Source organism: Humulus lupulus, chromosome 7, assembly GCF_963169125.1.
Source record: "Humulus lupulus chromosome 7, drHumLupu1.1, whole genome shotgun sequence".
NCBI classification, from domain to species: domain Eukaryota; kingdom Viridiplantae; phylum Streptophyta; class Magnoliopsida; order Rosales; family Cannabaceae; genus Humulus; species Humulus lupulus.
The window spans coordinates 1547469-1567496 of NC_084799.1; the positions used below are offsets into that span (position 1 = coordinate 1547469).

Sequence of the window (20028 nt, forward strand, 5' to 3'; positions counted from 1 at the left end):
TTGGAGATTGAAAACAGAGAAGCTTGAGAGGCATTGGGGTTTATGACTTGTAATATTCATCAGTGTGGGGGTAATTCTCACTACTTATCATCTGTTTAGAGATTCCTAACTGCCAACAGTTACAACCACCATTCCAACAGACTTGACAATGAATATTTTTTTTTGAAATGGATGATAACTAATATTCAGTTGTAACAATATTTAGTTTACGGGTGTCAAGTGGCTATATAAGCCAGTCAATAATTTCATGTGTAAGGTTGATTCATTTTTGAGAGTTGAGAGTTCTTGGAGTTCTTTGTGAGAGTTAAAGTGTATGGTTCAAGAGAAGCCTTAGCTGGGGTTTTTACTCAAGAAGTAGTTGCTCAAAGAAGAGTTGTGATCTTACGAGGATAATACCACCTGTCCTTTAGAAATTAGAGCAGTTGAGACATTTGTATCTGCCTCAAAACTATTTGACAAACCTTGAGAGAAGCCATTTTACTGCTACTCACTTTGAGAGTATTTAATTTGCAAACAGTGGTGAATGTTTCAGCCAATTATTATTATTTGAATGATTTGGAGACACTAACCAATCTTACCAAATTAAAAACAAATTTGGGTTCTTGGGCACAAGAATTAAATTTAACAATCTTAAATCTGTACCCATTTATATTAGGATATCATTGAAGTTGAGTGCGGTGAAGATCAACGTACAGTAAGAAGAATAGCTGAATTCTCCCACACTATGAGATGATACTTCTTCTACTGAGCTATCCTCAAATTTATAAACTGCACCTGCAAGTTTCAATGGAGAAGTTACTAGAAGAGAATCATTTTCTTCAAATCTCATCAAGTTAACGATCTCTGGGGTGACCCAATGGCAACATTATTGCATCGTTAAGCATCATTTTTCTACAAATTTTTAAGTTTTAGATAGTAAGTAAAGCAAGTTTTCCTTTGTTTTATGGTTGGTGGTCCCTGGGACTGCACCAGGAGCCTATAAAAAGAAGTTGCTTCTTGAAAGTGGCTTATGGTGTTCGACCAAAGTAGAATAAAAAAATTAAACCAATCAATAATTAGAAGAAAAAAACAACAACAAAAGACGACAAAATGGAAGCAAAACCAATAGAGCTCCTTCTTGAAAGATGTTATGGTGGCCGACAAAACTAGAATAATAATAATAAAAAAAAACAAACTAATAATTGTAATATAAGAATAAAAAGAAAGAAAAGAGTTACAATTCGTTTACTGTCCAAGAAAAAGAGAAGAAGATATGGCGTTGACAGAGGCTGTTGTTTCGTTTGTGATTGAAAGGCTTGCAAACTTGCTACTAAATGAAGCTAAATTCTTGTGTGGAGTGAAAGACCAAGTCGAAGATGCAAAGACCAAGCTGCTGTGGATGCGCGCTTTCCTAAAAGATGCTGATGCTCATGTCAGAGATGGTGATGAGAGAGTGCGCCTTTGGGTTGTCCAAGTCAGCGATACTTCTTATGATTTGGAGGATGTTATTGAAACTTATGTCTTCAAAGTGGCTTCTAAGAAGGAAGGTATCATAAGTATTGGCTGGAATAGAGGAACTGAGCTCCATAAAGTTGGATCAAAGATTGAGAAGATCTCATCAGAAATTGCTTCTTTGACATCAAATTTACAAACATATGGCATAAGAGAATTAAGGGCCAAGGAGTTAGGTGAAACTTCATCGAACAACATCCAGTGGCAGAGAGAGTTGAGACGATCTTACTCTCATGTTGTGGAGAATCTTGTTGTTGGATTCGACAAAGACATCGAAGAATTGGTAACCCTTTTGACCTCGAAAGAGAATGCTCACAGGCATAGGGTAATATCTGTATGTGGGATGGGTGGTGTGGGGAAGACTACCCTTGCAAGAAGGGTTTATAAGCATCCTCATGTCAGGTGTCACTTTGATTATTTTGCTTGGGCCTCAATATCTCAGCAATGTGATCCACGAGACATATGGGAAGAAATTTTGATAGGTTTGACTTCTCCAACCGAGAACCAAAGAAAAGCAATCAAAAGCATGAGGGATAGTGAAATAACAAAGGAGCTTTACAACCTTCAAACACAGAAGAAATGTTTGGTACTCCTTGATGATATTTGGACCACTTCAACTTGGGATCGTCTGAAAGCTGCGTTCCCTCTAGGCGAAACTCACAGCAAGATTTTACTCACTACTCGGGTAAAGAATGTTGTTTTGCATGCGGATCAAAATGGTTACATCCATGAAACTCAGTGTCTCAATGAGAATGACAGCTGGGAGCTGTTTCAGAACAGATTTTCATGTTTTGGAAGGCATCCAACTGGTAATATATATATATATATATATGTAGCCTTTGTATAGGTTCTAAGTTGTTTCAATGTCAGCTTTGTTGTTTAATTTTCTGCATTTTTTATGCATGTTATCGGGCTCTAAAGATAATGGAAGAATGGAAGTACTAGGACGAGAGATGCTTAGACACTGCTCTGGTTTGCCATTAGCCATCATCGTGCTTAGTGGGCTTCTATCCACAAAACACACAGTTAATGAGTGGGAGGAGATGAAAAGAAATGTAACAAAGTACATAACTAAAGGCAGAGACCATGGTGGCTTAGAATACGATGGTGTTTCATGGGTGTTAGGTTTGAGTTACGATGAGTTGCCATTTTACTTAAAGCCTTGTTTTTTATACTTGGCTTGTTACCCTGAAGACACTGCAATACAAGTAAGAGAAGTTTGCCATATGCTGATTGCAGAAGGTTTTGTGTCACCAAGAGGAAGTTCAAGACGAACTTTTGAGGATGTGGCATATGATTGCTTGAGTGAGTTGGTGGAGAGGAGCATGATTCATGTAGAGAAGAGGGGTTTAACTGGAAGAATGAAAACATTTCGCATTCATGATCTCATGCGAGATTTGTGTCTGTCTAAAGCTCAGGACAACAATTTTCTTCATTTTATTGAATTGAAAAATAGAGGGTTGGAAGAGTCAGTAGAATATGTATCTACACATGTAAGGAGAGTTGCCATTTATATTGATAATGATCATGATGATCATTTTGTTCAATTTGTTAAGAATACAAATGGCCGACTTAGGTGTCTTAGTGTAGATACAACAAGAGAGTTTTATTCCACCAAACAAGTATTGAGACAAGTGTTCCAGTGCTTTCTCATGCTTCGAGTTTTAAAACTAAGTTTCCTTTCGCCTAACACCGTGGAGTTGCCTAAAGAAATTGGTAAGCTTCTTCACTTAAGATTGTTTAAAATTAGTGGTGGAAAATTGGAAAAGATCCCATCTTCTATTGGCAATTTGAAATCACTGCAGACTTTAAAGTTAGATAGTGCTGCAGCCATGAATATGAAAGTACCAAATGTAATGTGGAAGTTGGAACAATTGAGGCATTTATGCTTGCCTACTCCTTATGGAGTAGAACTTGGTACATGGTTGAGGTTACCTTATCCTAGTAATTTACAGACATTGACAGGTGTTCTAACTAAGTACCTTGACAGGAATGATTTTCTGCATTTGGTGAATCTCAGGAAGTTAAAGATTGATGTGGAAAGAAACTTGGGGAGAATTTACCACCATTCCTCAACTGCCAAGTTCAATCGTCTTCAGAATTTACAAGTAGTTAGTAGGGAATACAACATAAGAGTAGATATTGTTCCTATGATATTAAGTTACCCTGAAATTTACAAGCTTAAACTGTGGTTGCGTATAGTAAACTTACCAGAAGACAACCAATTCTCCCCAAACCTTATCAAGATAGAGTTGCGTAGATGTTGTCTTAGGGATGATCCAATGCCAACCTTAGAAAAGCTACCAAATTTAAGAGTACTTTTCTTTTATTATGGTAGCTTTGAGGGGAATGAGATGGTGTGCTCAGAAGGAGGTTTTCCTCAACTTGAATCTCTTCAGTTTAAAGGTCTTTCTGCTTTAAAAGAGTGGAAGGTGGAGGAAGGAGCCTTGTCTCGTCTTCGCTTTTTGTGGATTAATCATTGCCCGAGATTGAGGAGAGTTCCGGATGGATTAAGATACATGACTATGCTTCAGGAATTGAAGATTCAAAGCATGCCTAGGATATTCAAAGAAAGGGTGAAGGAAGGAGGAGAGGATTTCTACAAAGTCGAGCATGTTCCATCACGTGTATTTCTCTAGTGATGATTAAGGTATATACGTACATATATCTTTTGTGTTTACAAGTTTTGAATGCCATTCCATTCCATTTTATTTGATAGTATATATACATAGGAGAATTTTCTAATAGGAGCTTTACTTTAAGCTCTACCGGTGGGGTTCTTCACTGTTCTCGACTCGTGAACAGTTTTCGGTGCGATTTTTTTGTATGACCGTGCATATTGTAGTTGTTTAGAGCATCCTGTAAATTTTTAGAAATTTTCGAATAGTTTACAGTACCGAAAACTAGGTTAAAATATGTTGCTTTCTACGCGCATAAAAAAAATTAGTCACGTGTGCAACAACATGTTTGAACCTAGTTTTCGGTACTGGAAACTATTCAGAATTTTCTAAAAATCGCATCGATGCTCTAAATAACTACAATATACACGATCATAAAAAAAAATCGCGCCGAAAACTGTTCAAAGTTTGAGAACACTGAGAGCCTCACCGGTAGGGCTTAAAGTGAAGTCCTTATAGGAGAATTGTCCTATATACATATATACACATATGTATTTACACCATAATTTTGTACATACGTTTACTACTCCACCCAATTCTTTATGTTACTACTATTAGCGCAGCTTGGTGAGAAGACAAGATCATGAGTTTGCCAGTAGTTGGAGGATCTCAACTTCTCCAACAATTAATTAAGTGTTGAACAATAACTCTGAGTTGTGTGTGTTTTAATTCTGTGTGGCTTTTCTCCTGACTGCAGCTGCAATGGCACTGCCTCCTCTATCCATTTGAGGGGATTTAGGAGTCTGCAAATCTTTCATCCAAATGGGACCTCAGGGAGCTCTTGGTGCAACAGAGCTGCTATGGCCTTTCTCAGAGATATACATGCTTTAGTTATGTGTGTTCTGTGGGACTGTCATATCATATTGAACATAATATATATATATATATATAGCATACTTTATTCATGAGAATGGAAAAAACATTACAGTGTTATTGTTCTTTAATGCTGTGTGATTAAACACATGCCTAGGCCTTCTGTATTTCTTGATGTTGTAACTAGCACAAGAAGTGTATATATGAATATGGTGAAAATGGTGATTATCTCATGTTCTTTTATGATTTTCTTCAATCTAGTTTAATGATGAATTATATCTAGCTTGATATAGGCACAAGTCTAGAACTTCATTCTGTGATCAGTTTACATATGATACTCTTATATATGATTATGAATGATGACATTAGCTTGTTGAGGTGTACAACTTTGAATCAACATGTCATTCTAACTGATGTTTGTTGGTTAGCCCTTGGAACACAATACATGCATAGCTAGAAGATGAGTTTTCATACTAGCTAGTTGATGGAGGCTGTAGACCCCCTGGTGGTGTCTATATCTCACCATACAATCAAATACTAAGAAAAAGAGTAAAAAAGGCTGAGTAGTATTATTATTGAAACGCATAACAAAAGTCCAAGAATTGGAGAGTCTTGGCACTCTCCCAAAGCATATCCCATCAGCATAAACCCCTCTACTACATATATCTATTTACCCCCACCTATAGATATGCTCTCTACTTCATCGCCTATGGTCGTTTCAAGCTCTTGTCTTAGCGGAGTTTGGTATTCTTTGGTGTATGCCCTCTAATTGTTCTTGACTAGGTTAGGGGGCGGCAAGCGGGTTTCTCGTCTGTGGCAAACTACCGTATTGGCAACGTTTTTGGCCTTATGGTTAGAGCGAAATAACAGACTCTTCGAAGATATTTCCAGTTCTGCTGAGACTATTTGAGATAAGATAAAATTTTGGGTGGCTACTTGGGTGTATAGAAACAAATGTTTTGCGGGGGTCGTCTTTTATGACCTTATTAGAGATTGGGGCAATTTCTGGTTTTAATTTGTGGGGTTGGGGCCTGTGGTGGGGTTTTATTTTTTTTTCTAGTTGTAACCACGGTATTCCTCTGCCTTAAGTGAGGGTTCTCAATTTTATTGGGAGGAGGTCAGCCATTATTGACCTCTGTCTCTTTTTTCAAAAAAAGAATTTTGTGTGAAATGTGAGACATGAAACCTCACTTGTCATATTTCTTCGATTTATGAATTCTGGAAGAATTGTATTTGTAATTATACAAAAAATATTACTGTAATGTAGGTTCGGCTATAGTTAGTTGATTAGTGTGGTTAGTTTTCTGTTAATCACTTCTTGGTTTCCCGCTCCTTTTTCCCTCTCGTTGTATCTTTGTACTATTCAGCTATCTGAGCTTTCTTGATAATTGATGTACCAAATTGATTGTCTAGTGCAGATCTGAGCTTCCCTGAGGCGAGCTCAACGAGTTCGTAGCCTAGATTGGGGTGAACCTCGATAATTGCTATCTTGTTCTGATTGCTTGAACTTGTTGTTGATTGCTTATGATATCTTGTAGTACAGTGTGATGGTGCTCCTTCCTATGAGTTGCATATGGCCTTTGTCTCTTTGATCAGTTTAAAATAGTCATCGAAAACAGAGAAAAGATGGAAACTTGCTCAAAGATATTCAAATCCACATACACACCTAAGCAAATTGAGAAAAACAGAAAGATTATTTAATGACATCTTTCAATTTAATATAGTCATTGGGAAAAAATATGATATTCAAATGCACATGTGCCCCTAAGGAAATCGAGAAAAGATAATATATTTAATGATTAATTTCAAACAAAAAAGGTTTGTGTGTAATGGCAGAGATCAATGTCTAATGCAAAATTTAGTGAGAATACTAATAGAATTATAAGAAAACTGTCAGAGGACTACTATACTTGTTTTCTGATTATAGATATCAACAACATACAGATACAGTTGGTCAAGTACACCACATGTGCACCATGAGAAAATCGAGGAAAGAAAATTATATTTACTGACAAAGAAAATCTTCATAATGTAGGACTCTGTTGTGGTAAGGTTAACAGAATCCACATATAACATGTAAATATTAATATAATATAATTTACTATCAATTAAAAATATTTTATTTTAAAAAAAATACTAATAAACTTAAATTTAAAATTTATATATAATATTATATTAAATATATAATATATTATATTATATTAATTAATTAAAATATAATATTTTAAAAATATTTTATGATAATTTAAATAATTAAATCATATTTATTTAAAAATAATAAAACCATATATATTATTTTTTTTATTTTATAAATTTGTGTGATAGTTTATTTTTTTATCAAAGTGATTGAAATTTTTTTTCTTCATTAAATTCATCAAAGAATATTGCGAGTTATATTAAAAACTAAAAATAGTTGATGCATGTATACTACTCTACACTATAACTTTTTCTATCCTATTATTAATTTATTTTTAAATATTATTATAATTTATATATATGTCATTCTATTATATATTAAAAAAAAGAAACAAATTTTAAATATTATTATAATTTATATATATGTCATGTATTAATATAAATATATATTTATATTAATATTGTATTTAGATGTTTATTGATATAAATATTTTTATATATATTATAAAATTGTAATTTATTCTATTATATATTTTTATTAAAATTACAAATAATATTTTGCCTAAATTTTTTAATATATTTATGTCATCCATTGTATTAAATATATTTTATTTATTTTGTAATATTATTTATTTAAAATTTATATAATAATTAAAAATAATAAAAATAAATACATAATTAAATAAGTATATTTATATAAATAGTGTCTGTCTGTCTGTCTGTAATGTGAGTGTGAGTGTGTCTCAATCATTATTAATAATTTTGTACCCTCTCTTTTTGGGTTCTTTGGAGGAAAAAGAAATACAGAAAATAAATACTGAGAGAAGGAAAGGAAGGATTACCTGTCAAGACTCTGGCATGGATTACTTGATAATTTATGTACCAAATTGATTGTGTAGCTCAGATCTGAGCTTACTTGAGGCGAGCTCAACGAGGACGTAGCCCAGATTAAGGTGAACCTCGATAATTACTGTCTTCTTGTATCTTCTCTTTATTTTTCTTTCTTCGGATTGCTTGAACTTGTTGTTGATTGCTTCTGTATGGTTTGTGCATGAGTTCTCGAAGTCTTGTTCAACTCTGCATGAGTAGAAATTAGGATAAGGTTCTCTGTGGTCGGATTTGGCCTACACACGTGATAGTGTAAAAGGTCATTTGTGACCTTGGTTTTGCTAATATGTCTATTAGTTGGTGTAGGGCATAAAAGTAATTTTTCGCTACAAGAGAGAAGAAGAAGAAGAAGAAGAAGAAGAAGAAGAAGGTAGGAAAAGAGAGAAAAATTAGAGCAAATAATGGGAGGTGTGAAGAAAAAAGATTGCTGTGTGGTAAAGCCAGCAGAGGAAACATGGACAGGTTCCGTACCTCTATCAGAGTTAGATCAATCTGGTGCAATAATTCATGTATCAACTATCCATTTTTATCAAACACCCTCCTCCGATCTCATCCCCACTACCCTTAAACAATCGCTGGCTCGAGTTTTAGTTCCTTTCTATCCACTCGCTGGTCGCTTAAGCCGAATCCACGGACCGCACCATCGTCTACAACTCAACTGCAACGCCCATGGAGTTAACTTCATTGAAGCTGAGTCTGAATTCACACTCGACCATTTCTTGGGGACTCATCATCATCATGACCAGTCTCCTTCTCCTTCAGCTGATCAATATACTCAACTCAAACCCACCGTAGATTACACCCTCCCCATCGAAGAGCGACCTATAATGATAGCCCAACTCACGAGGTTCGCTTGTGGCGGCATCACTCTCTGCTCGAGCTTTTCCCATGCTGTTATTGGTGGTCAGAGTATCGGTGTCTTCCTCACGGAGTGGGCCAGATTCGCTCGAGGTGAAGTTTGCGTGAAAACGGAGCCGTTTCACGACCGAAGTGTCCTGGGAGTAAGAAATCCTTCGTCGAGTCGTGCTCCGCATTTTGACCATGCCGAAGAGTTCAGTCAACTACCGGCGCTAGCAGAAGGCACGAAGAAGAAGAAGAGTAGTAACAAGGCAATGACACTAAGAATTAGTAAAGAACAAATGGAAACACTAAAGGCAGCGGCGAATGAGGGCCGAGACACCTCGACTCGTGCCTATACTCGATACGAGGCGTTGACGGGGCACATATGGAAATGCGCGTGCAAGGCCAGAAAGCTTAAGACGGAACAGGCGACGGGTTTAGAAGTTTACGTTGATGTGCGTAACCGCCTAGAGCCACCGCTGCCATCCGGGTACTTCGGCAACAGCTCGATCGGAGTTCTGGCCGTGTGTAATGCCGGGGAGATAATGGTGAAGCCATTAGAGTACGCAGCGAGCAGAGTGAGAGGAGCCATTGATAAGGGAAGTAGAAGTGAGTACGTCTGGTCCTATATTGACCATTTGAAGAGTGAGAAAGACTTGAGCAAGTTACAAGATGTTTCTGTATATGGTAACCCAAATATGAGTGTTTCGAGTTGGACGAGGATACCCTTGTACGGAATAGATTTCGGTTGGGGAAAGGAAGTCTACACAGGTCCTGGAAGCCAGCGTGTTGATGGAGACACAGTCATTCTCTCGAGTTGCACTGGCGATGGGTCTTTGCTTGTGTCCTTGTGTTTGGAAGCTCTGTATATGGCTTCCTTCCAGAATCACTTCTACAATGACATACCGTGATATGTTGAGATGAGGAGTGCAATGAATGGGTACAAACTCTTTGTTCATATCGACACTAATTTACAACTTGACACGTCTATAATTCATGCATGCATTGTATGATCATATATATATATTTTGAAAAAAAAGAGACACTGGCCAAAGTCCTAGTCTGGCCGTAGACCTCACTTTTGGTGGAGGAAAAACATAGTAACAAACATAAAAGAAAAAAAGAAAAAGCATACAACACTAACTACACAAACAAAAAACTTCTCCACCCCTAGTTAGATCCAAGAAAGATAACCCTCAAAAGCCTTTGTACGATACACGTAGGTGGCAACCCAAAACTTAATCTTCTCCCAAATAAGATCACATTGAGATGACTTTTCATAAAAAATTATGCTATTAGGCTCTAACCAAATTGCCCAAAAACAAGTCAACATCGTAGCCCTCCACAACTTATTCAAATGCTTATCCCCCACCACATTGCAACAAAAACAACAAGAAACCGGGAGGCACCAACTCAAACCAAACTCACCCCACACTCTTGACCATAACGATCGAGCCAAGTCACAAAACAATTGCAGGTGATTGAGAGATTCGGACCCCCCTTTACAACAAACACACCAATTGGGAGAAATGCACTGATAAGGAGGACGACGTTGAAGAACATCGTTAACACTAAGTTTCTCCACAAACAATAACCAACTAAACACCTTAACTTTGGAAGGAACTTGACTTGTCCACAAAATCTTAGCCCACAACACATCAGTTCGACCGTCAACGAATCTGAGTTTCTGAAAAGCAGACTTGCAAGAAAACAACTCGGTAGAGTCAGGCTCCCAGACCCTCCTATCATCCAAAATAGCTGGCAAGTTCACAAACTCTATTAAGCTTATTAAGACAATAGCGAGAAGTTAAAACAATAGCTTATTAAGCTTAGTTCCTTTTACCGTTGGTTTATAACTTAGTTTGAGTTAATGATGTTGTTTATATAAATACACACTCATACATATTTCTCTTCTTGATCATTCATTATGGTTATGAAACCACCAATATATATAAATCAAAGGAAGACTTCTCAATGGTTACTACCCATAAATGGGTACTAACAGTTATATGATGATGTGGCACACAACGACTTGGTATAGTAAGTCACCAATAGTTAAATATTTTTTTTCTACATTAATTTCGAATTTAGTTATTTTTTTGTTGTCATAATTAATGTTATTTCCAACCAATAAGAGACACTAGCTATATTTAAAAATTGACATGCATTTGAAAAATGAAAAATTTACAATATTATATTTTCATAATAAATACATGTTTTTCATCAGACAACTCTTCCAAAAATTTGAAAAAATCCAAATTTATTTTTAGAAATATTAATTAACAACAATAAATATAGATCATTGATCTTAATCTAGTAGTTAATATTAAAGTAACTATCCATGGGTAGTAACTATTAAAAGTGCACCCATATATCAAATAGAACAACACACAAAATGCTGGCCTTCTTGCTCGCTGGGGTGGAATATGATGGTATACACTCTAAAGCCGAGATGGCACCTATTTCAAAACTTAAGTCCTAAAGATATATATGCTTTAGTTATGTGTGTTCTACGAGGCCTATCATATCATTTTTAACCCTTGTTGAGAGACCTCAAAGTTCTTCTAGAGTTGTTTTCTTGGCATTTTTTGAGTCATGTTGAAGAGATATCTATTTAGTACTATGTTGCCTATTCTGCAATATTGGTTGCCGTGAACAAATAGTGTATAGGAATTCAAAGAGAGTTGGTTCCTTCCTCTGGTTATGGTTCGCAGGAAGACCTTAGTTAGATTGCTCTCGGTTAATATAGTAAATTGAGATTTTAATGTAATGACTATGGCAATACAAATATATTGTGACTAAAATTCTTTTAGTGTTGTTAGTCTTACTAGCAACTTTGATAAGTTACGGCGGTGAAGAAGTAGTTAAATAGCATTCGTGGTTACTTATTATTAAATCAGTTTTTTTTTTCCTACAAATTTCAAGAAATTCCGAACAAATTATGAAATTATAGTACCGAAAACAGGGTCTAAACTGTCTTTTGCACGCGTACTTATTTTTTTTGTGTGTATGTGTATAAAATTTGACAGTTTGAATCATGTTTTGGGCTTCGTAAACTATTCAAATTTTTTAAAAAATTTGCACGATATTCTAAATAACTACAATGTACAACAACATATAAAAAAATTAGGATTATATCTATTCAGGTGCCGAAAATAAAAAAATAATACATCAGTATTATCAAAAAAGTGGATGCGTTGTATTTGTTCCTTATATATATTTATATATGTATATACGATGCTCTCAAGAATTGAAGAGAACAGCTCAAGAATTACAAAATTAACAACAAGACTGATTAAAGGCAGTCCTCACCTCCCTTTACTCACTAAAGACTGTACAAACTCTTTATATACATAACACCTCTTCCTAACTAATTTAACTAACCAATCAAAAACTGTAAACTAACTAATCTATATATATAATCTTAGTTTGTTGAGTTGAACAACGTGTGTCATTCCATTCTAATTGAGATTCTCTACTTTATCTACCCCACAATCCGGCTAAAATGATTAAAGAACCAAAGAAAATGACAAAACTACTTTAGAAAAAGAAAAAGTAAAGCCATCTATACGACAAATTTCTTTAGAAAAAGAAAAAGTATATCGAGGCACAATTCTAGGTATAATTTTAAAACTCAATCATATAGACATCGAGGTATATCGAGTTCTATCGAGGCCTTGCTAAAAATTGAATATATCTAATACTATTGAGGCCTATCGAAGCCAATCGAGGCACATTCAAAAATAGAACCTAACATATACTATTGAGGCTAATCAAGATCTATCGATTATTAACGAGGCCTATCGATTTCTATCAAGGTGGATCAATTTATTTGGAAAAAAAACCCAAATTTCTTAGTTACCTAGCCCTTATCTATAACAAAACATCAACAAAAAACTAGACATTGCAAATGAAAAAGAAAACCCTCACCTTCGCGTACTTGGAAGTTGTTTCGCCTACTTCGGAGTTGTTTCGTTGTCTCTGGGTGCTTCCGGTGCCTTCTCCGATGGTCAAGTGTGGGTTCCGACTGAAGACCTTCTCCGACAATGCTTCTCTTATCCGATTTTGTTGGGTTTCGACAAATTCAAATGTGGGTTTTGAGGGTTTTTTGTTTCGGGGCCAACAGTGAGAGAGAGAATAAAGAGACCGAGAGAGAAGAGAGAGAGTGTGTGGGGAAAAAATAGGAGGGGTATTTTGGAAACTAAGGTAAACAATAGGACCAAAATAAGATTTGTATAGTGATAGGTATTTTTTACATACGATCCCCTTTTATGCATTAAAAGTCAAATTTTCATATATCTCTAGGGAGCAACTACAACGTATTCATTTTTTTGACAACACCGGTGCATTATTTTTTTATTTTTGGTATTTGGATAGATATAATCCCAAATTTTTTTATATGACGGTGTACATTGTAACTATCTAGAACATCTTGCAAATTTTTAAGAAATTCCAAAAAAATTATGGTACCGAAAACAGGGTCTAAACTATCTTTTGCTCGCGTGCCTATTTTTTTTGTGTATGCGTATAAAATTTGACAGTTTGAACCATGTTTTGGGTTTCGTAAATTATTCAATTTTTTTTGAAAATTTGCAGAATATTCTAAATAACTACAATGTACAACATCATATAAAAAAAATGAGATTATATCTATCAAAGTGCCAAAAATAGAAAAATAATGCATCAGTGTTGTAAAAAAAAAATAGATGCATTGTATTTGTTCCCTGTATATATTTATATATATATATATATATGTATATACGATGCTCTCAAGAATTGAAGAGAACAGTGCAAGAATTACAAAATTAACAACAAGACTGATTAAAGGCAGTCCTCACCTCCCTTTACTCACTAAATACTATACAAACTCTTTATATGCATAACACCCCTTCCTAATTAATTTAACTAACCAATCAAAAACTGTAAACTAATCAAACTAATATACTAATCTATACATTCTTAGTTTGTTGAGTTGAACAACGGGTGTCATTCATTTCTAATTGAGTTTCTCTACTTTATCTACCCCACAATCCGTCTAAAATGAATAAAGAACCAATGAAAAAGAAAAAGTAAAGGCATCTATACGACAAATTGCTTTAGAAAAAGAAAAAGTATAGCCATTTGTGCCTGCACTGCACTGCACTCCACTAGTGATTTATCTTCGACTATTGAGAATATATGCTTTTTAATAGTTTGATGTGCGCATGACAACCAACAATTTGGAGAAGAAAAAACAAAAGAATCTTGCTGTAAAAAGTAATACTAATCTATTGTTCTGAAAAAAAAAAAAAACTTGAAAGAGAGTCAGAGTTTACTGAAGAAGAAGAAGAAGAAGAAGATGAAGAAGAAGAAGAAGAAGAAGAAGAAGATATGGCAGAGGCTGTTGTTTCTTTTGTGATTCAAAGGCTTGGAAACTTGGTGCTTTCCGAAGCTCAATTCTTGCATGGAGTCAAACAAGAAATTGAGAATGCAAAGATCAAGCTTCAATGTATATGCGCTTTCCTAAAAGACGCAGATGCTTTTGTAAGAGATGGTAATGAGACAGTACGACTTTTGGTTGTCAAAGTTAGAGATACTTCTTATGATTTGGAGGATGTTATTGAAACTTACGTCTTCAAAGTGGCTTCTAATGAGACTGCTGGACTTACCAAACGTGTACTGAAAGGGGTTGTTAGCAGTTATGATGTCCATAAAGTTGGATCAAAGATAAAGGATATCTCTTCCAACATTGATACTTGGACTTCAGAATTACGGAAGTATGGAGTAAAGGAATCAATGAACAAGGCAGCTGAAAGTTCTTCAAGACTCAACTGGGAGCAAAGAGACTTGAGGCGAGTTTATTCTCATGTTGTGGAGAATGATGTTGTTGGATTCGACAAAGACATCAAATATTTGGTAGCCCTTTTGACTACGAAAGAGAATCATTGTAGTCATAGGGTGATCTCTGTATGTGGGATGGGTGGTTTGGGGAAGACTACCCTTGCAAAAAAGGTCTATCATCATCCTCGTGTCAGGACTCACTTTGATTGTTTTGCTTGGGCCTCAATATCTCAACAATGTGTAGTGCGAGAAGTATGGGAAGGAATTTTATTTGGTTTGACTTCTCCAACACAAGAAGAAAGGCAGGAAATTAAAAACATGGGGAATGGTGAAATAGCAAAAAAGCTTTACAACCTTCAGAAACAGAAGAAATGTTTGGTACTCCTCGATGATATTTGGACCCCTTCAACCTGGGATCGTCTGAAAGCTGCATTCCCTGAAGACGAAACCAAAAGCAAGATTTTACTCACAACTCGAATAAAGAATGTTGCTTTGCATGCAGATCGAAATGCTTTGATTCATGAACTTACGTGTCTCGATGAGAATGAGAGTTGGGAGCTATTTCAGAAGAAGTCCTTTTGTTTTGAAAAGGATCCAACAAGTAATAAATATATTTCACTTTTAATTTATTATATATTTATTTATTTTTTCAATGGAGAATTCTTCGATCCCCATTTTATTTAAGCTTAATTTATACACAACAATTTAGGTCGTAATATATATCCTTTATGCTATTTACTATATTACTTATTTATTTCGTGCATTTTTTTTTGGTGTATGTTACACAAAAGATATTACAAGAATGGAAGAGCTAGGACGAGAAATGCTTACACACTGCTCAGGTTTGCCATTAGCCATTGTCGTACTCGGTGGAATTCTGTCTATGAAACACACAGTTGAGGAGTGGGAGGATATGAGAAAAAATGTGATGACATACATAACTAAAGGCAAAAAGCATGGGAGCTCGGAATGTGAAGGTGTTTTATGGATATTAGGTTTGAGTTACGATGAGTTGCCATTTTACTTGAAGCCTTGCTTTCTCTATTTAGCTCATTACGCTGAAGATGCCATAATAAAAGTAAATGAGCTATGCCTTATGTTGATAGCAGAAGGTTTCATATCACCAAGAGGAAGTTCAACAGACATGATTGAGGATGTGGCATATGATTGGTTAATAGAGTTGGTGGAGAGGAGCATGATTCAAGTAGAAAGTAAGAGTTCAATAGGAAGAATGAAAACAATGCGCATTCATGATCTCATGCGAGAGTTGTGCTTGTCGAAAGTTGAAGATGAAAACTTCATACAGCTCATTGCTTCGAGTAATGTAGAGAAAAAGCCACTAAAATCTGTATCCGAAGGCGCAAGGAGAGTTGCAATTCATAACCATAATTATGAAGACTCTCTTAATTTTACTAATGATGTAAGTGACTCTCTCAGGTGTCTTATTGTTATAGGAGGTGCGCTTAGTAAACAAGAATTGGGATCTACTTTCAATCGATTTCGCAAGCTTAGAGTTTTGAAACTTGATATCCATAAGACATTGGAGTTGCCTGAAGAAATTGGGAAGCTTATTCTCCTAAGGTTGTTTTGTATTAACCATAAGGATGGCAGTGCTAAGTGTGATATTCCGTCTTCTATTGGCAATTTAAGATGCCTGCAGACTTTAAAGTTAAAATGTTCTCTTGGGAAGGTACCAAATGTAATGCGGAAGTTGGATCAATTGAGGCATTTATACTTGTTCGACACTTGTAGCGAACCACCTAATGAATTGTTGAGGTTATCTAATCACACAAATTTACAAACGTTAGGTGTTAGAGCGGCGTACCTTGATAAGAATGAATTTTTGAAGTTGACAAATCTCAAGAAGTTAAAGATTGGCGTGGATGCAAATTTGGGGACAATTTTCCATGATCCCCCAACTGCAACATTCCATTATCTTCAGGATCTACACATACTAGACACTGAATATTCTAATACTCAGCGTACAATAGATATTGTTCCTATAATATTAAGCTGCCCTCAAATTTATAAGCTTACATTGTGGTCGCGTATAGTGAGATTACCAGAAGATAGGCAATTCTGGCCAAGGCTTGTTGAGTTAGAGTTGCGTGGATGTTTTCTTAAGGATGATCCAATGCCGATCCTAGAAAAGCTATCAAGTTTAAGAGTCCTTTACTTATGGAAGAATAGCTATGTTGGGAATGAGATGGTGTGCTCGAAAGGAGGTTTCCCTCGACTGGAATCTCTTTGGATTATGGATTTATCAAGCTTAGAAGAGTGGAAGGTGGAGGAAGGGGCCTTGTCTAGTCTTCACTTTTTGAAGATCACTGGCTGCAGGAAATTGAGGAGAGTTCCGAATGGATTAAGAAACATTACTACGCTTCAGGAAATGGTGATTCAACGTATGCCTAAGAAATTTATAGTAAGGGTGGAGGAAGGCGGAGAGGATTTCCATATAGTCGAGAATGTGTCTTCTCGTGCATTTCTCCACTGTTATTGAGGTACGTACATATATATATATCTATTCTTTTTACAACTTTTGAACTCTATTTCTTTCCATTATGATAAATAAATAAAGAGTGTCCCTTACTTTTTGGATCTTATATTTTGTAAAATAGTTCAAATAGAATTCTAAACTCGATTTTGGTCAAAGTTTTCTCAATTGAAATCACAAATAATTCACAAAACTAATAATTCAGAAAAAAAATAAAACCATTCTGCTTAAAAACTGTGTTGTTATATTCAATTTTTTCTTTATCAAAATTGAGTTTAGGAGTCTATTTGAACTATTTTACAAAATATAGGATCCAAAAATAAATTTTTTAAAACACAGGGTCCAAACAGGTAATCGGAAAAAACACAGAGTCCAAAAAAGTATAAACCTTACATTTATACCAAACCAAAATTTTGTGTGATGAGTAATGATAGACATAGACCCTATTTGGCAAATCTTTTGCTTCTACTTATAGCTAGAAACATAAGATAAGTAAAAGCTTGAGCTTGTTTAACATGTTTGGATAAATATATATAAATATTTTTTTTTAATGAAAAGTGTTTTTTAAAGTATTTGGATAGTAAAAAAAAGATCTTATAATTATTTAAAAGTCATCTATACCCTTATGTATTCGAGTCTAATTTAAATCTATAAAACAATAGAAGAGAAAAAAAATATATAATTGTTCTATCAAAGCATAAGTTCTGTAGCAATTTTGTCAAGAACTACTCCTATTTCATTTGCTTCATTTTCATCAATATTAATATTAGTAGATGGTGTTTCATCATTGGAATATAATCTCCGTTCTCCCATATAAGAGTCAAACGTGAAATCTACCATAGTCTCCCTCCTTATAAAATTGTAGCAACAATAGCTATTTGCTTGTCAATTCATAAACCAAACTTTCATACCTGAATGGGGACAAAGTAAAAAGGAGAAATAATAATATAGGGTTAGAAATTTTAGGATAGTCTAAGAAAATAAAAATATTCATATTTAGAAATTAGTTTCTTAAAATAGTCTTCTTTGAGAAGATAGGATTCATAGCTTCTCAAAAAAGATCTGTTTATTTTTTATCCAAAAACTTACACAAGTGTTTTTTTAATTATCCAAACTCAAATTGCATATATTTTTTGTTACCCATAATGAGGTGTGTTAAATTTTAACCATAGATAATTTTAAGTGCGACTACTTTTAACTTTACAACTTGAGTGTGTCTCAATCATTAATCATTTTGTACCCTCCCTTTTTCTCAATGGTATTACTATTGATGCAGGGTGAGACTGATAGAAGACGATGAGTTGGAGTAGTAACGTTGTGATGGAGGAGGAGGAGGATCTCTACTCTTCCCGCAATTAATTAATTAAATGTTGAATAATGTTTGGATTGTGTATGTGTTGGCGTGTTTTACTTTCGTGTGGCTTATTTGTTGCATAATGTTTGGATTGTTTGATTGTGTGCTTCTACAGTTTTAATGTTTCATTCATAAGTTACTATATTTTGGGTGGAGGTCATATCTCTACTTTTCTATGAAATGTATGTTATTTTCATAAGCAAAAAGCATGTCTTTGGGTGGTATTCAGAGTGTTCACTTCACTTCACACACTTTCGAAGCCTTTTCAATTTCACCATTTTGTTTCGCTCATCTTGGCGCGCAGTTTCAACAGTCAAAAACCCACTTCATATATGTATATACCTTGGAATACATATGCATATATATATATAAACACAAACAATGCGGTTGCAGAGTGTTGGAAATAAGAGAATAGAGAGTGTTGGGCCCAAAATGTTCGGCCCGGAAATACTTGCCTCATTTATCAGATATTCAAAGCGGAGCGTTTAGACAAAGGGATATTCCGAAGGCAGAAGCTGTAGGTCAGAGGCTGTCCGCGCCTCTGACCTTTGAGCGAGACATTTTAAAAGTTGGTATTTTTGGAGGGAAATTCAGTTATTCTCCTCCCTCCTTTTCAGGACCTAACTGAACCAACTAACTGTTGGGTATACTATATCCTATAAATATGAGATTTTAAGAAGGAAAAAGGGATCGAATTTGTAACTGACTTAGGCATCGGAGTGTCTTTCTTGCAGGAAATCCCGACGAGTCCGAGACAGGTTTCATCACCGGAAAAGAAGCAAGACGTCAAAACATTGTCGGATCTTTACTTCCATTTACAGAAAGACAAATTGTTGCCTCAACAATTGGCGCCGTCTGTGGGAATCGATAAACGTTTCGGCCTTAGCCACATCGTCGAACCAAGAAATCAAGATCCACTGCAAATTCAGAAGTCATGCCACCCAAAGGCAACGGAGTTTCGGGCCCGGTTGTACAGAACGTCCCTCCGGCAGACATGAGCGACCAGATCGAGAGAATGTGTCGTCTACTGGAAGCAAGCCAGCAGCGGTCCGACGAGGCAATCAAGACATTAACCGAAGCCCAAGCCAGGCTCGAAGCAGAGATTGCTGAGCTCCGCAGGTCCACTGACACGACTCGCAACACCCAAGCCCGTGAGAATCTTGATTCCGACAGATCTGACGTTCTAGTCGACCGTGTCAATTCCCCACCTCACAACATGAACCCAGGTAACGGGCAGTCCCAAGCCATCCCCCCATCCTCTGGGACCGACGGGCAGCAAGCCCCAACCTCTGGCGCGCATGGGCGGGCCGAAGCAGAACCCACTGGACCCGCTCAGCCAACAACAGACGTCCGGCCTCAACGCACCATACCTCATGTCGCACACGATTCTCCCTCAGAAGGTTGTGTTCCCTCGATCTGTTTCTTGGACAGTTGGAAACAAGACATGATGAGGGAAATGATGCAGAAGTTCACAGATGGACGATCCGCCTACGCCACCGAACATCTGGATCTTG

The 20028-nt window shown here is 35.9% G+C and overlaps 3 protein-coding genes and 1 long non-coding RNA gene across 5 annotated transcripts; 3 read left to right on the forward strand and 1 right to left on the reverse strand.

Moving 5' to 3' along the window:
* The first annotated feature begins 714 nt into the window (after positions 1-714).
* LOC133790231 (putative disease resistance protein At1g50180) lies at positions 715-5221 on the forward strand. Its single transcript, XM_062227776.1, has 3 exons — positions 715-2300; positions 2413-4141; positions 4867-5221. Exons 1-2 carry the CDS (start codon positions 1253-1255, stop codon positions 4128-4130), a joined length of 2766 nt encoding a protein of 921 aa, XP_062083760.1. The 5' UTR covers positions 715-1252; the 3' UTR covers positions 4131-4141; positions 4867-5221.
* Positions 5222-6155: 934 nt separating this feature from the next.
* LOC133790239 (uncharacterized) lies at positions 6156-8098 on the reverse strand. Its single transcript, XR_009873964.1, has 2 exons — positions 7961-8098; positions 6156-6648 (listed from the first exon to the last, which is right to left on the reverse strand). It is a non-coding gene; the product is annotated as an uncharacterized LOC133790239 (long non-coding RNA).
* LOC133790236 (spermidine hydroxycinnamoyl transferase-like) lies at positions 7925-9804 on the forward strand. 2 transcript variants are annotated; one of them, XM_062227790.1, is made up of 2 exons: positions 7925-8071; positions 8313-9804. In XM_062227790.1, the coding sequence occupies exon 2, from the start codon at positions 8408-8410 to the stop codon at positions 9755-9757; it is 1350 nt and encodes a 449-aa protein (XP_062083774.1). In that variant the 5' UTR covers positions 7925-8071; positions 8313-8407; the 3' UTR covers positions 9758-9804. The 2 variants fall into 2 exon arrangements, with proteins under 2 accessions (XP_062083774.1, XP_062083775.1); XM_062227791.1 differs by having other exon boundaries at positions 7932-8071; positions 8304-9804.
* On the forward strand, positions 9653-18738 carry LOC133790227 (putative disease resistance protein At1g50180). The gene is made up of 4 exons (XM_062227767.1): positions 9653-9786; positions 14149-15267; positions 15458-17167; positions 18437-18738. Exons 1-3 carry the CDS (start codon positions 9783-9785, stop codon positions 17164-17166), a joined length of 2832 nt encoding a protein of 943 aa, XP_062083751.1. The 5' UTR covers positions 9653-9782; the 3' UTR covers position 17167; positions 18437-18738.
* Positions 18739-20028: the final 1290 nt, after the last annotated feature.

Coding starts and splice junctions, on each gene's coding strand:
- LOC133790231 (XM_062227776.1), top strand. CDS start 1,253: ATGGCGTTGACAGAGGCTGTTGTTTCGTTTGTGATTGAAAGGCTTGCA. Junction 2,301..2,412: donor TTTTGGAAGGCATCCAACTG/GTAATATATATA, acceptor CGGGCTCTAAAG/ATAATGGAAGAATGGAAGTA.
- LOC133790227 (XM_062227767.1), top strand. Junction 15,268..15,457: donor TTTTGAAAAGGATCCAACAA/GTAATAAATATA, acceptor GTTACACAAAAG/ATATTACAAGAATGGAAGAG.
- LOC133790236 (XM_062227790.1), top strand. CDS start 8,408: ATGGGAGGTGTGAAGAAAAAAGATTGCTGTGTGGTAAAGCCAGCAGAG.